At 51.4% G+C, this 14,279-nt stretch overlaps 1 protein-coding gene across 1 annotated transcript in view; it reads left to right on the top strand.

Annotated features, from left to right (window-relative positions):
- Window positions 1-13,342, top strand: part of LOC131765171 (polycomb protein SUZ12-like) — a 76,738-nt gene extending 63,396 nt beyond the window's left edge. Inside the window, 1 exon segment of the mRNA XM_059078633.2 lies at window positions 13,019-13,342. Within this exon segment, the coding sequence (XP_058934616.2) occupies window positions 13,019-13,342 (324 nt within the window).
- Window positions 13,343-14,279: the final 937 nt, after the last annotated feature.

The following is a 14,279-nucleotide window of genomic DNA, read 5'->3' as shown; positions in this document are numbered from 1 at the left end:
AGTTTGAATTTCTTACATATTTTTAAGTGCCTTTTCTATAACCCTGTGTTCTACTGAACCTTTCCCTCCTGTCTCATCAGGTTATGTCCAGTGCCTACCAGTTCTTGACATATCTTAGGGGCTCAGTAAGTGTCTGTTGACTCCATAATTGGAGAGAGAGGACAAGGCTTAGGAGGGCAGATCAAGGCTTTGTTTTCTACATGTTGAGTAGAAGATGGTTCAAAGCAGGAGCCCTTGAACCTGAGCCTCTTCCCCGGTGAGCGGGGATCCAACCCGAGCCCCCTGCAGTGGAAGCGTGGAGTCCTAACCTCTGGACTACCAGGGAAGTCCCCCGTGTACCTTTAACTGAGGTCACAAGCTCCAGCGCAGAATAGGAGGCATACGTGAGGCGGATGAGGTCGATTTGCTCCGGGGTGAGGCGCACGGCATCCCGTTGGTGGGTTTGGCGTGGGACGTAGGCTGACCAGAAGTGAGGGAAGGCCAGGGCTTGGTTTGGGGCTTGGAACTCCTTGGGCTTCTCATCGCCTCCTCAGCTGGCACAGCGCTCACTGTGCCCAGAAGTCACCTGTAACGCATTGTTTTTGTCTGTGGTACTTGGATGCCCATCAGGGTGGCTCACGGTGACCCCTGTAGCCCCCAGCATCCATGCCATAGCACTTTCTAGGTCACTATTGTAACATAGTTCCAATGTGACTAACCTGTGTTCTCGGAGGCCCCCAAACTACCCCACTATTCCTCAGCAGCCACAGTGACACCTTGTGTGTCCCCTTGGTGCCTGCGCACCCACGAGACCGTCTTTCAGCCCGTCCAAGCTGGTGTGGCCGTGGCTGAACTTGCACAGATTAACAGCCTGGAGCCCATTGTGGTGCAACTGCCTGAGGACCAGGGGCATGTCGTTGTGGCTGGAGGGAGGTCAAGGCAAGTGGGTGGGCCCCTTAGGTCTTGGGATCAGGCAGGATACATTGCCTGGCCTGGGGCAGCCTGAGGTAGCCTCACACCACGCTTGTGTGGGCACCTCCGGACCTCCTCCGCTGCCCAGGGCCAGGCTAGGCCCCCAACGGCCCCAAGCAGCCCTCACACACTGCAGCCACCCGTCCACAAGTGGAAAGTCCCGCATCAGGGCCCGCGTGCGCTCCCACAGACTTGGGGTGCTGGAGGTGGCCGGCGTGGTGTGCACACGGGTTACCAGCCGCAGCAGCAGACCCAGCAGGAGCAGCAGACCCAGCAGAGGCCGCTGGCAGAGTGCGCGGGGACCCTCGAGGCCCCCCGGGTCGCAAGCTGCACAGGGCCAGGCAGGCGGGCAGAGGCGGCGGGTCTGAGAGGGGCGGGTGATGGGGTTGTGCCCGTCCACACAGGCCACCCAGCGGCGTGGCCTCGCGATGGGCCCTGGGTGAGGGAGGCGATACAGTGTCAGAGGACCCTACGACCCGTGTGCGGAGAGCCGTGATCCACGAAGCCCGGAAGCCACAGGGCAGCACTGCCCTCCTGGCCCCTGCTCAGAGGCAGGTCCCGCGGGCTCAGCTGGCCTCTCCTGAGAGCCCACTGGCCTCCCATCGCGGGTGCCCTCTGCCCCCGGCCCACTTCCCACTCCCACTGCTCCGAGGGGGCGCCCTAGTTTGCTCTCCCCCGCCTCTAAACTTCCTGTCCAAGCTGGGGTGCTTCTCTCAGGGGCCACCTTCAGCCTGAGGCCTCCCGGGAGCACACCTCGTCCCCATCCGCCTGCAGCAGGCCCCGGCCACGCCGAGGGCTGCGTGAGAGTGTCTCTGTGGCCACAAGTGCTCTGGGCTCCCGGTTTCCCGGTACCGGGCCATTGGGGCTGGTATGGGGGAAGAGATAGTTTCTGGAAATGGTGGGGGGTAATAACCTTGTGAGCTCTGGATTCAGGTAGGGGCCCTCTGCCCCCGGCCTTCTCTCTCCACCTACTTGACTCTCCAGCCTTCATGACCATTCTCTGGGGACTTCAACCAGCACCTGGGACCTATCAGGAACCTCCCCCACTTCGGTCAGCCAGCCTCAGGAAAGAGCGCCCTCAGGAGTTGCTACACGCCCCCCAGGGCCCGAATAGAGGGACTTTGGGGATGTGAACTGAACAACCTTCTGGGGAGAGTCAGCGAACCTTTTACTCACCAGAGCAGGAACCCAGTCCATACGGTATTTGAGTGGAAGGAAATGAAGTCATTTCCATGGCAGCAGAGCCCCCAGTGCAGCACCCTTCCTCCCAGAGCTGCCGCTGGCTGTCCTTCTGGCCAGGATCGCTCCTACCTCAGTGTGGAAGGCCCGGCCTCGTGGAGAAGTATAGGTTCTGAGGAGAGATCTGGCACCTGGCTTCTGCTGCTCCACTTGCCTTCTGTCGTGGCCCTTGTGGCTCTAGCTTTCCCAGAAACCTCAAGGGCTAAGTGCCTGTGCTCGCTCAGAGGCCGCACACCATTCCCCATTTCCAGCCTCAGGCCCTCCCCCTAGCTGCCTCCTCTAGGGACCCCTTCCCCCCGCCACCTCCCCACACAGTGGGGATGTGCCTTCTCACAGAAGCTCAACCACTGAGATGCTTTAGGGACTGTGCCCAAACTCCTTCATCCCCAGCCTCTCAAGTTTTTGCTCTGATCCCTGGCACCCCCTGGAGCTGCTCCACCTTTGGAACCTTTCCCGGGTGGCAGGAGTGCCTAGCACAGGGGTAGTGACCTAAGTCTGAGCTGTGGCGACCTTTAGAAATCTGTAACAGAAAAACACTTTGCCGAGCAGTAGGGAACGCCACTGGGGACAGAAGGGGCTGGGAATAAAGGAGCATGTGAACCTCGGGGCAGGGTGCGTGCTGCTTGACTCTCCATCCTGTTCTTGCTTCGGGGAGCAGGAAATGGGGGGTTGTGGGGGGGGGGTCGGGTGGTAACCTTGTGAGCTTTGCCATGGCCCTCTCTTGAGAATGGCTCAGCCAGCAAGATTCTGTGGAGTCCGCCTCCTGGCACCATGCTACAATCGCCGGATTTTGGGTCGGGAGCAAAGATCTTCGTCCGACTCTTGCGGAGCGTGCTTTCTCTTGGGCGCACGTCTGGCGACTGGCTCCTTCTCCGCTTCCACCTTTGCTGGCGTGGCCGAAGGAACATCCCCGTAGGCCCGGTAGCCACCAGCCCGGCAGTATGTCTCCCCATGGCAGCCCAACTGCGTTTCCCCACACCCTCGGTTGAGGACGTGGCAGTGACCAGCTGTACGAGGAGAAACGGGAGCCGCTGCTGCTGCAAAGAAAATCAAAAGTGATCAGTCCCTTCTGCTGTGCACAGTCTCCTGGCCGAATCTCCCTCTCTCATGTCTCTCCCAGTTTCTGGCCAGAGACCTTTCATCTACTGGACATCCAAAACACAGCCTTGGCCCATCACCTCTCTGAGTCCCTGGAGAAGGGACCCTGGCTGCAAAAGCGATTCCTAGGGCCTACGGCTGCAGCAGATGAGGGAGTCCCTTCACCGTTTCCAGGGAAAACAGTAGAACCCGAAAGTCATTGCAAGCATGATCCTCTCCATCTCTCCCTTCCACAACAGAGAAAACATTTCTTGCAGTCTGTCACTTGTGAGACTTTAATGGAAATATCGTTCAAGTTTTGGAAAAAGGTAATCTAATATAAGTTGGTTCAGAACCCCTCCCACCTTGGCAACCCCTCTTGGGTCCCATTTTTACAGTGCCTGTTTCAACCACACGGAACTCTAGTCCTCTGATCCTTTTATCTCGATTAGAACAGGCCACATACTGAGGCAGAGTGATCGGGAGACTCAGAACGGGGTTCTGAGTACCATGTCTAGGCTCACATCAACCCAGCCTCCTGGGACACCATCTCCTCAGCCCTCCGGTCTCACTAGCACTTCATCATGCCCCCTTGGTTCTTCCGCTCCTGCCATCAATAGGGCACCACCGTGGGCCCTACTACTCAGCCGCTCAGTATGGGATGTGTCTGATGGGACCGATCTAGATGTCTACACGACAGCACAGAGGTGCCTGGGTTTGAAGGTGCGGTTCAAGGGTGGCCCTCTTCCTCAAACTGCTCCATTGACCATTCGCCAACAACAACGCACTTGTCTTTTGCTAAGAGGCCCATCAGGAAAGGGTCTGAATGGAAGCATCCTGTAGCCCAAAGGGGAAGGCTCCTTTGATAAAGATCAGAACCTTCCCGCACACTTGTCCAGGGATGACCTTTCACTTGTCCTCAGCAGTGAGCACTGTGGGTCCTTGAAGGTGCCGCGGGTCACTGGTATTCGTTACAGCTGGGAAAGTGCTCAGGTGTATGTGCTGGGCAAGCCCCAGGGAACATGTGGCAGCCAGGGGAAGTTGTGCGTACACCATGCCTCTTGGACAGATGCCCGGTCTCGGTGTACCTCGTGCACTGCCCTCTCAGGGAACGTAGGACAGGTTAGAGTAAATGCAGAAGGTCTGGTGAGGGATTCTCTCTCAGAAAACCAAAGAGATTGGTCTCTGGTGGAGAACCGGTAGGAAAGTATCTCTGAGGGCAGCAGCACGTTTGCATCCTTACCCCACCATGGAAACTGTGAGAAGGCCTGTGAGGTCATCACTAGCCTGTGAGGTCCTATAAGGAACGTGTGAGTTGAGGGGCAGGCTTCAGGAGGAGGGGCAGTTCTGTGGAGGAGAGCAGGGTGGAGGCAGTGGTACTCTGCCTGGGCCCTCACACCGGGGCCTCCGCACCCATGCCCTAGTCTAGTAGACACCCCACGTGGGGCGTGCCTGTGGGCTGGCACCGCCCCAGGGGCCACAGGAGGGCAAGAGAGACCCACATCCTGAGATCGGCTTGAGAGGCAAGATGAACGTTAGGAGGCAGCTAGGTTGTACGGCCCTGACCCTAAGAGGCAGAGATTTGTGTGGACTGGGGAATCAGGGAAGGCTCCTTGGCAGTGGGCCTGAAGGACAAGTGACATGTGAACCCATGGGGAAGAGAGGGCAGACATTCCATTTTGGAAGAATAAAAGCAGAGACACACTCTTCTCGACCTTGTCCTGCCCCAAATATAAATTCATAGAACTCTCCCATTTTAACACCCGAGGGCTTCAAAAACCCTAGAGGTGAAGGGGCCTCCCCAGTGTTAACACAGGTCGTGGAGAGGTGTTGCACTCAATGGTTAGGTTCATGTTGGGCCCCCGGATTCACAGCTGATAGGAACGTGAGGAAGAGCTCATGCCATTTCAAACATTTCCAAGGTGATACTGAGAGAGATGTTAAAGGTGCAAAATGAGGGTGCTGAATGACCCCACCAAGTGGGAATGGTGGGCCCACTTTAACGTGAAAGTCCAAACAAATTCCTGTCGAAAGGACATCATACCGAATGATCACATAATCATGACACTCGCCCTCTCCCCTAGAGGTAAATATCATTAGAATCCTCTCTCTCCCTCTCTCCACCATGAAAGGATGAGAGAAAGGCTCAGCAGCAGCCCCCGTGAAAGACATGGTCAACACCGTGAAGAGGTGTTACTAAGACGATTTGGTCCGACTCAGAGAAGGAAAGAGATGAGTCTGCCCTTAGCCTGAGCAGGCCCACAGGAAGGAAGCACAATTGGGGCAGCCTTGGATAGTGTGGCAATGAGAGAGAACCTTCTTTAGGAAGGGACTCCCTGTTGCCGACCTTGCAAAAGCCAAAATGGGACATTTGTGTACTTGGGCTGTTGCAGAGGGGATGTGCCCAGAGGTGGGGCCACTCTGCTTGAGAATCACAGCACCTTGTAATCCTAGTAAGCTGCTTGACTCCTGCAATCGCCGGATTTTTGGTCTGGAGCAGCGGAGATCTTCGTCCAACTCCTCCGGAGCACGCTTTCTCTTCAGAGCTCGTCTGGGGACTGGCTTCTCGGCTTCCACCTTTGCTGGTGTGGCCAAAGGAACGTCCCCGTAGGCCCGGTAGCCACCGGCCAGGCAGTAGGTCTCCCTGTGCCAGCCCAACTGCGTTTCTTCACATCCCCGGTAGAGGACGTGGTAGTGACCAGGTGTCGGAGGAGAAACGGGAGCCGCTGCTGCTGCAAAGAAAATCAGAAGTGATCAGTCACTTCGGCTGTACACAGTCTCCTGGCAGGATTTCCCTCTCTCAAGTCTCTCCCAGTTTCTGGCCGAAGACCTTTCATCTCCTGGACATCCAAAACACAGCCTTGGCCCATCACCTCTCTGAGTCCCTGGAGAAGGGAAACTGGCTGCAAAGGCAATTCCTGGAGCCTACGGCTGCAGCACATGAGGAAGTCTCTTCACCGTTTCCAGGGAAAACAGTAGAGCCCGAAAGTCATTGCACTCATGATCCTCTCCATCTGTCCCTTCCATAACAGAGAAACCAACCATTTCTTGCTGTCTGTCATTTCTGAGGCTTTCATGGAAATGCCTTTCAAGATTTCGAAAACAATCATCTAATATAACTTGGTTCAGGACCACTCCCACCTTGGCCACCCCTCTTGGGCCCCATGTATACTGCCTGTTTCAAACACACTGAACTCTCGCCCTGGGATCCTTGTATCTAGAGTAGCACGAGGTCCACTACTGAGGCAGAGTGAACAGGAGACTCAGAACCCGGCTTCTGGGTACCATATGTAGGCTCACATCAACCCAGCCTCCTGGGGCACCATCTCCTCAGCCCTCCGGTCTCACTAGCACTTCATCACCCCCCGCCCCTTGGTTCTTCCATCCTTCCCATGACTATGGCACCACCGTCTCCCCTAGTACTCAGCAGCTCAGTATGGGATGTGTCTGAGGGGACCGATCTCGATGTCTCCGTGCCAGCACAGAGGTGCCTGGGTTTGAAGGTGCGGTTCAGGAGTGGCCCTCTTCCTCAAACTGCTCCATTTACCACTTTCCCACAACAACGCACTTGTCTTTTGCTAAGAGGCCCATCAGGAAAGGGTCTGAATGGAAGCATCCTGTAGCCCAAAGCGGAAGGCTATATTTATAAAGATCAGAAGCTTCCTGCACACTAGTCCGGGGCTGACCTTTCACTTGTCCTCAGCAGTGAGCACTGTGGGACCCTGAAGGTGTCTCAGGTCACACTGGTATTACTTACATCTGGGAAAGCACTCAGGTGTACGTAGTGGGCAAGAGCCACAGAAACACGTGGCAGCCAGGTGAGGTTGTGTGTACCCCAGGCCTGTTCCGCAGATGCCCGGTCTCGCTGTTCCTCCTGCACCGCCCAGCCAGGGAACAGAGCACAGGTTGGAATATGTGTAGAGGATCCGGTCACACATTCTGTCTCAGACAACCAAAGAGATTGGTCTCTGGTGGAGAACCAGTAGGGAAGTTTCTCTGAGGGCAGCAAACTTTGTTTGCACAGTTACACTGCCATGGAAACTGTGGAATGCCGGAGAGGTCCTCACTAGCCAGTGAGGTCATCGTATGGAACCTGTGACTTGGGGGTCAGGCTTGAGGAGGAGGGGCAGTTCTGTGGAGGAGAGCAGGGTGGAGGCAGAGGTACTCTGCCTGGGCCCTCACACCGGGGCCTCCCCACCCATGCCCTAGTCTAGTAGACACCCCACGTGGGGCGTGCCGGTGGGCTGGCACAGCCCCAGGGGCCACAGGAGGGCAAGAGAGACCCACATCCTGAGATCGGCTTGAGAGGCAAGATGAACGTTAGGAGGCAGCTAGGTTGTACGGCCCTGACCCTAAGAGGCAGAGATTTGTGTGGACTGGGGAATCAGGGAAGGCTCCTTGGCAATGGGCCTGAAAGACAAGTGACATGTGGACCCATGGGGAAGAGAGGGCAGACATTCCATTTTGGAAGAATAAAAGCAGAGACACACTCTTCTCGACCTTGTCCTGCCCCAAATATAGATTCATAGAACCCTCCCATTTTTACACCCGAGGGCTTCAAAAACCCGAGAGGTGAAGGGGCCTACCCAGTGTTACACAGGTCGTGGAGAGGTGTTGCGCTCAATGGTTAGGTTCATGTTGGGGCCCCGGATTCCCAGCTGATAGGAACGTGAGGACAAACTCATGCCGTTTCAAACATTTCCAAGGTGATACTGAGAGAGATGTTAAAGGTGCAAAATGAGGGTGCTGAATGACCTCACAAAGTGGGAATGGTGGGCCCACTTTAACGTGAAAGTCAAAACAAATTCCTGTCGAAAAGACATAATACAGAATGATCACATAATCATAACAATCGCCCTCTCCCCTAGAGGTAAAAATCATTAGAATCCTCTCTCTCTCTCTCCACCATGAAAGGATGAGAGAAAGGCTCAGCAGCAGCCCCCGTGAAAGACATGGTCCACACCGTGAAGAGGTGTTACTAAGACGATTTGGTCCGTCTCAGAGAAAGAAAGAGACGACTCTGCCCTTAGCCTGAGCAGGCCAACAGGAAGGAAGCACATTTGGGGCAGCCTTGGATAGTGTGGCAATGAGAGAGAACCTTCTTTAGGAGGGGACTTCCTGTTGCCGACCTTGAGAAAGCAAAATGGGACATTCGTGTACTTGGGCTGTTGCAGAGGGGATGTACCCAGGATGTAGAGACTGCTTGGACTACCATTTTAGAGGTTGGGCCACCCTGGTTGAGAAGCATAGCACCTTTTTCTCCTAAAGTGCTTGAATCAGCGGGTGCCTGTTAGGACAGACGAAGTCAGGCCTCATTGGAGCAGACTGCCTTTGGGAGTGGTAGAAGGTGAAGTGTGAAGGGGAATGCTCTGGAGGAGGTTTGTCGTGGCAGGTGGGCCAGCATGAGACCATTCAGCTTCTCCAAGGCTCCAGAGATGACTTGGCTGGGAGCATCCCTGTGATGTGGTGCGGGGACTCCAACCTTAACAGGACCTGGCTGGGCATCTGGGGGAGGCCGAATAAACGGTTTCTTAACTTAGGAGAGTGAGAGACTCACCTGGGGAGTTCCACAAAAGCACTTAAAAAGACTTGTACCTGGATTCTTGAGACAACCCTCAGAAAACTTATCTAGATGTGGAGTAGGGCTCAGGAAGTTGCCGTGTGTGTGTGTGTGTGTGTGTGTGTGTGTGTGTGTCTGTGTGTGTCTGTGTGTGTCTGTGTGGTTCTTGGGCCTCTCACTCTTGTGGCCTTTCCTGTTGCGGAGTGCAGGGTCAGCGGCCGTGGCCTACAGAGCCAGCCACTCCACGGCATGTGGGATCTTCCCGGACCGGGGCATGAACCCGTGTCCCCTGCATCGGCAGGCGGACTCTCAACCACTGCGCCACCAGGGAAGCCCTAAGTTGCACTTTTTAAATAAGCTTCCTGGGTAGTCCCAGCACAGTGCTCCATGTATATCGTGACCGAATGATTGTGCCTTCTCGGTTGCTTTGGGGAGTCATAGTGGGCCGTATTTAAAACGGCAGCAGGCATACCTATAAACAGGGAAGATTCAAGGCAAACAGAGCTATATGGTTACAGTATGCATGAATCAGATCTGAGAAAAGCTAGCCTGGTGGTTAAAGAGCACAACGCTTAGGACAGACAGACCACATTCTGTCCTACTTACTTGTGTGAGTTTGACCAAGTTCTTTTATCCTCCTGACTGTTTGCTCATATGGAAAAGAGCTATGGCTGTACATTGAGCACAATATTCTCTTTTGGCAAAGGTTGCTCTGGCTCTATTTGTGTTCTCTACAATCCTTGCCAGCGTGCAAGCATTTTTACGTCGTCTGATGAAGTATTACATTTGACTTTCAACTGTTCATTACTTTGGGCAAAGACTGCAGGGCCCCATCGGGGGTCCTCGAAGTGCGGTCCGGCCTGGGGCCCCGGCCACTGTGGCCACTGCCCAGGCCCTTTTCCTGGAATCCTACAAAAAAATGTTAGAAAGATACACAGTCTATTGTAAATATTCACAAATGATTGTTGTTGCTTGCTTACTATCCTATTAAACGTGTAAAATCCATAAAACACTTTTCATTCACAGTTAAATATGAATTTTTACCTTTCTAATTATGTCTCTGCTCTTCACAATTGTCCTTAATGAATCAGAGACTGTGACATCACTAGTTAAAATTGAGCTTGTTAAAAAAATAAAACTCACGCCCACCGAACCTACTGAAACACAATCTGCACTTTTTCAACCTCCCTGGTGTACTTGTATACCCATGAGGAGTTGAAAGTTACATTTCTACCTCGACATGTGTTCTCTGTCTGAGAAATACACACATTTTATCCACTTTGATATAAATAAAAGACTCAAAAATGCATATGCCTCTTTTGAAACCATCATTTTATCATTTCTTTTCCAGATAAGTATAGTCTCAATACTGGTTTTGTGGATCACATGCCATACTCTTTTCTTGTACTTAGACATAAGGTAGAGAAAGTTACTTTGTAAAAAAAAAATATATATATATATTATATGTATACATATATATATATATATTATTGAATAATGGAAGACACTCTTCTAAATCAAAACCAGTTCTCTTAACTTGCTGTTTTCTTCTTGGGTCACATTATGAACTCTTTCCATGGCCACAGGGCACGTGTACTTTTAATTTCAAGGACTGCTAATATTCCAGGACGTGGCCATTGATTTCTTTCAAGAGAGGTGAGAAAGCCTGGACCAAGATCAGGAGGAATTATACAGGGATGTGATGTGAGAGAAGTATAAGAACCTTCTCTCCTTGGGTGAGGATACCTTCCTTCCAGAATTCCTTCTCCAACCAGAGGGTTTAGAGTCCTTCATTGGCAGAATGTCTCCTGGAATCTTCTGCTTCCTACAATAGGGTTTCAGATTGCAACGTTTTAGGACAGTTTGGGAGTTTATGGGTATAATTCATCTTCCTTTTAAATTGCAGCCTCCATTTTAATATACTTTGGAACTGCTTGGGATGTGTCTCTATGAGCTGAGTACTATTGCTTCTCATTTTCTGTAACAGTTTTCCATGGATTCTTTGGGTTTAAGGTATATTAGAAGGGAAACTTCGATTCTGGGAATTTCCTGGTGATGCAGTGGTTAAGAATCTGCCTGCCAAGGCAGGGGACATGGGTTCGAGCCCTGGTCTGGGAAGATCCCACATGCCGCAGAGCAGCTAAGCCCATTCGCCACAAGTACTGAGCCTGCAGACCACAACTCCTGAAGCCCACACCTCTAAAACCAGTGCTCTAAAACAAGTGCAACAAGAGAATCCACCGCAGTGAGAAACCCGCACACCACAACAAGGAGTAGCCCCCACTCGCTGCAACTAGAGAAATCCCGTACGTAGCAACGAAGACCCAACGCAGACAAAAATTAATTTATTAATTAATTATTTTTTAAAAGAATTATATCCTTCTATACAACTTCTCTGGGAAGAACAGAGAGATGCCGTGGGAGAGTGAGAAAGACCGATATTTCGTGCACATCTCTCATGCAGGTGCTCTGCTGGCTCAGGTAGATTTATCCCCACCTTACAAATGAGGAAATAAGCTCAGAGAGGTTTAGTAATTTTCCCACAGCCAAACAGCTCTTCAGTGACAGAACCGAGTTATGAACCAAGTCTGTTACCTTCATAGCCTAAGTCCTCATCACAACAAAACTCAACTAATATCTACATTTATCCAATTACATTGCAACCTGGGGAGTTCTTGGCCCAATCCTGAATAAGAGTGAGAAAGAAAGAAACAGCAATGTTCCTACAGTCAACACAAATTTTTGGAGCAGCCGCTAGATGCCTGGCCCATTTGGAGGTTCAGCAGTGATCAAGACAGGAAGAGTCCTGCTTTCATGAACCAGGTAGTGGGGAGGAGAGACGGGTGAAACTTGGGTGAGGGATTTCACCTTGCTGGACCTCTGTTTGCCCATCTGGAAAATGGGATGGGTGTTCCTCATTTTCTGGGATTGTTCAGTCCTCACATTCTCTGATTCCATAAGAAGCATTTCTTTTCCTGTTTCTGTAAAATTCATTCAGGCCATGAGCTGTGATGAATGTGGTTAGCTGCTCCCCAAATCACTCTGTTCCCACCCTTTTCCTGTGATCAGGTCTTTCCCGAAACATGACTCACAATCAATCGAGTCACAGAACCTAAGGGGCACCCAGCAGAAAACTTCCAACCCTGACTTCTCAGGAGCTCTGCGGCCTACCTGCCAGGTAAACTTAACTCACCTGGCACAAGGTGGCCATCCCTGGTTTCACATCAACATGATCGCAGGCACAAACCTCCTTGTTTTTCCATTTTGTCTTTCAGTTACTTGTTGAAACAACTGCACAAATATGCCTAGGATATAAATTCAGGCATCTTCTGGTCCCAGTGCCTACTAATAAATGATTTTCTGCCACTTGAATGATAAAGATAGAACATTTTATCATTCTGCTACCCTTACTATTTGTCATTTTTGTTGATATTTCTATTGAATACATCTTTCACTATTTTAACAATGGAACATTTATTTACATTGTTCCAGACCCAGGCTTTAGTGGTAAAGCTTTCGTTGTTATATTTCTATTGGGTTTCCTTTAAAAATTATTATCTTATCTAACTGGATTAAGTCAATTCTATAAGCGTTTATCTTAGGATATTGCTGAAATTAATACCTAGAGGGCAGGCGTACAAGGTGATTGGACTTGAGAAACTCTATTAGCACAATTAAGTATAAATATTACCTATATGTAAACCAAAGTACATGCCGAGTGAGACTCTCTGACTCTTTTTTACTGTCTGCCCCTCAAGCCTGTGAGAAAGGGAATATTCCCTGCCATCTCAGTAAACAAAGGACCTCACAGTCATCAGCACTTGCAGCCCTCCAATGGGAGCTGGCGGGCCCTGAGGAACTCAGCATATGCAAATACAGAATACTGGCCCCAGAGAGCTGAGGTGCATATCAAAGGAAGGATTTCAGTGAGCCCAGACTCTGGCATCTTCCCATACAAAGAAAAGCACTGCATTCCTCACCTTGGGAGAGCTGGTTTTCCTTAGTTAACAATGACCTTTGGATGTTCCCCATTACTTGTGCCAGTCCCCCGCCCTGCCTGCTCCCCAGGGTACTTTAGCTCAGGGAGGAAGGAGTGCAGAGGGGCTCCGCTGAATAAGGGGCCTGTGAGCCTCGGGAGGAGTTTTCGGCCGCAGCCGGAACCTGCACCTCCCTTGCCCCGTTTCCCCTCAGGATGCTCAGACCGAGCCCCTCCCCACGTCCCCAAGACCCCGTGAGCCAGGCCGAGGGTGGGGGCGAGAGGAGGGACCAAAGTTTCCTGGGACCAGACGCTGGGGTCAGCTCTTTCTGCACAGCAGCGGTGGGTGGCAGCAAAACCCTGCCCCTCAGAAACTGGCCTTGCGCGGCATCCCGGGCACTGGACCAGGCGGAGGGTCCGCGCCCACTTACCCGGCCCGCCGTCCCCACGACTGTCGCGACTTCATCTGCCAGGGCCCCTTCAGAGCCGGCAGCCTCAGTGAGGCCGCACTCCCCTCAGGCTCCAGGGCAGTTCCCTGACGGCTGAGGGAAGACACCCCGAGCAGGGAGTTCCAGCTCTGCGGAAACGCTGGCTCTGTTCTGGGCGCAGGGGATGGGGCCCTCCGACCTGATGCCTTCCGGGAGGGAGGGGGGCGCCCAGGGCAGGAGCCACCAGGACTGCGGGGCCCCATCCGGGGTCCTGGAGGTGCCCGGCCTGGGGCCCCGCCCACTGTGGCCACAGCCCAGGCCTTTTTCCTGGAATCCTACACAAAAATGTTAGAAAGATACAGTCTATAGTAAATATTCACAAATGATTGTTGTTGCTGTGCTTACTATCCTATTAAATGTGTAAAATCCATAAAACTCTTTCAGTTCAAAGTTAAATATGATATTTTACGTTTCTAATTATGTCTCTGCTCTTCTCAATTGTCCTTAATGAATCAGAGACTGTGACATCACTAGTTTAAATTGAGCTTGTTAAAAAAATAAAACTCAGGCCCACCGAACCTACTGAAACACAATCTGCACTTTTACAATCTCTCCAGTGAACTTGTATACCCGTGAAGAGTTGAAAGGTACATTTCTACCTCGACATGTGTTCTCTGTCTGAGAAATACACACATTTTATCCACTTTGATATAAATAAAAGACTCAAAAATGCATATGCCTCTTTTGAAACCATCATTTTATCATTTCTTTTCCAGATAAGTATAGTCTCTATACTGGTTTTGTGGATCACATGCCATACTCTTTTCTTGTACTTAGAAATAAGGTAGAGAAAGTTACTTTATAAAAAAAAATATATATATATATATATATATACATATATATATATATATATATATATATATATATATATATATATATATATATAATTGAATAATGGAAGACACTCTTCTAAATCAAAACCAGTTCTCTTAACTTGCTGTTTTCTTCTTGGGTCACATTATGAACTCTTTCCGTGGCCACAGGGCAT

The sequence above is a fragment of the Kogia breviceps genome, chromosome 11 (genome assembly GCF_026419965.1).
Source record: "Kogia breviceps isolate mKogBre1 chromosome 11, mKogBre1 haplotype 1, whole genome shotgun sequence".
In the NCBI taxonomy this organism is placed as follows: Eukaryota; Metazoa; Chordata; class Mammalia; order Artiodactyla; family Physeteridae; genus Kogia; species Kogia breviceps.
This window is presented reverse-complemented; position numbering and strand designations above follow the sequence as displayed.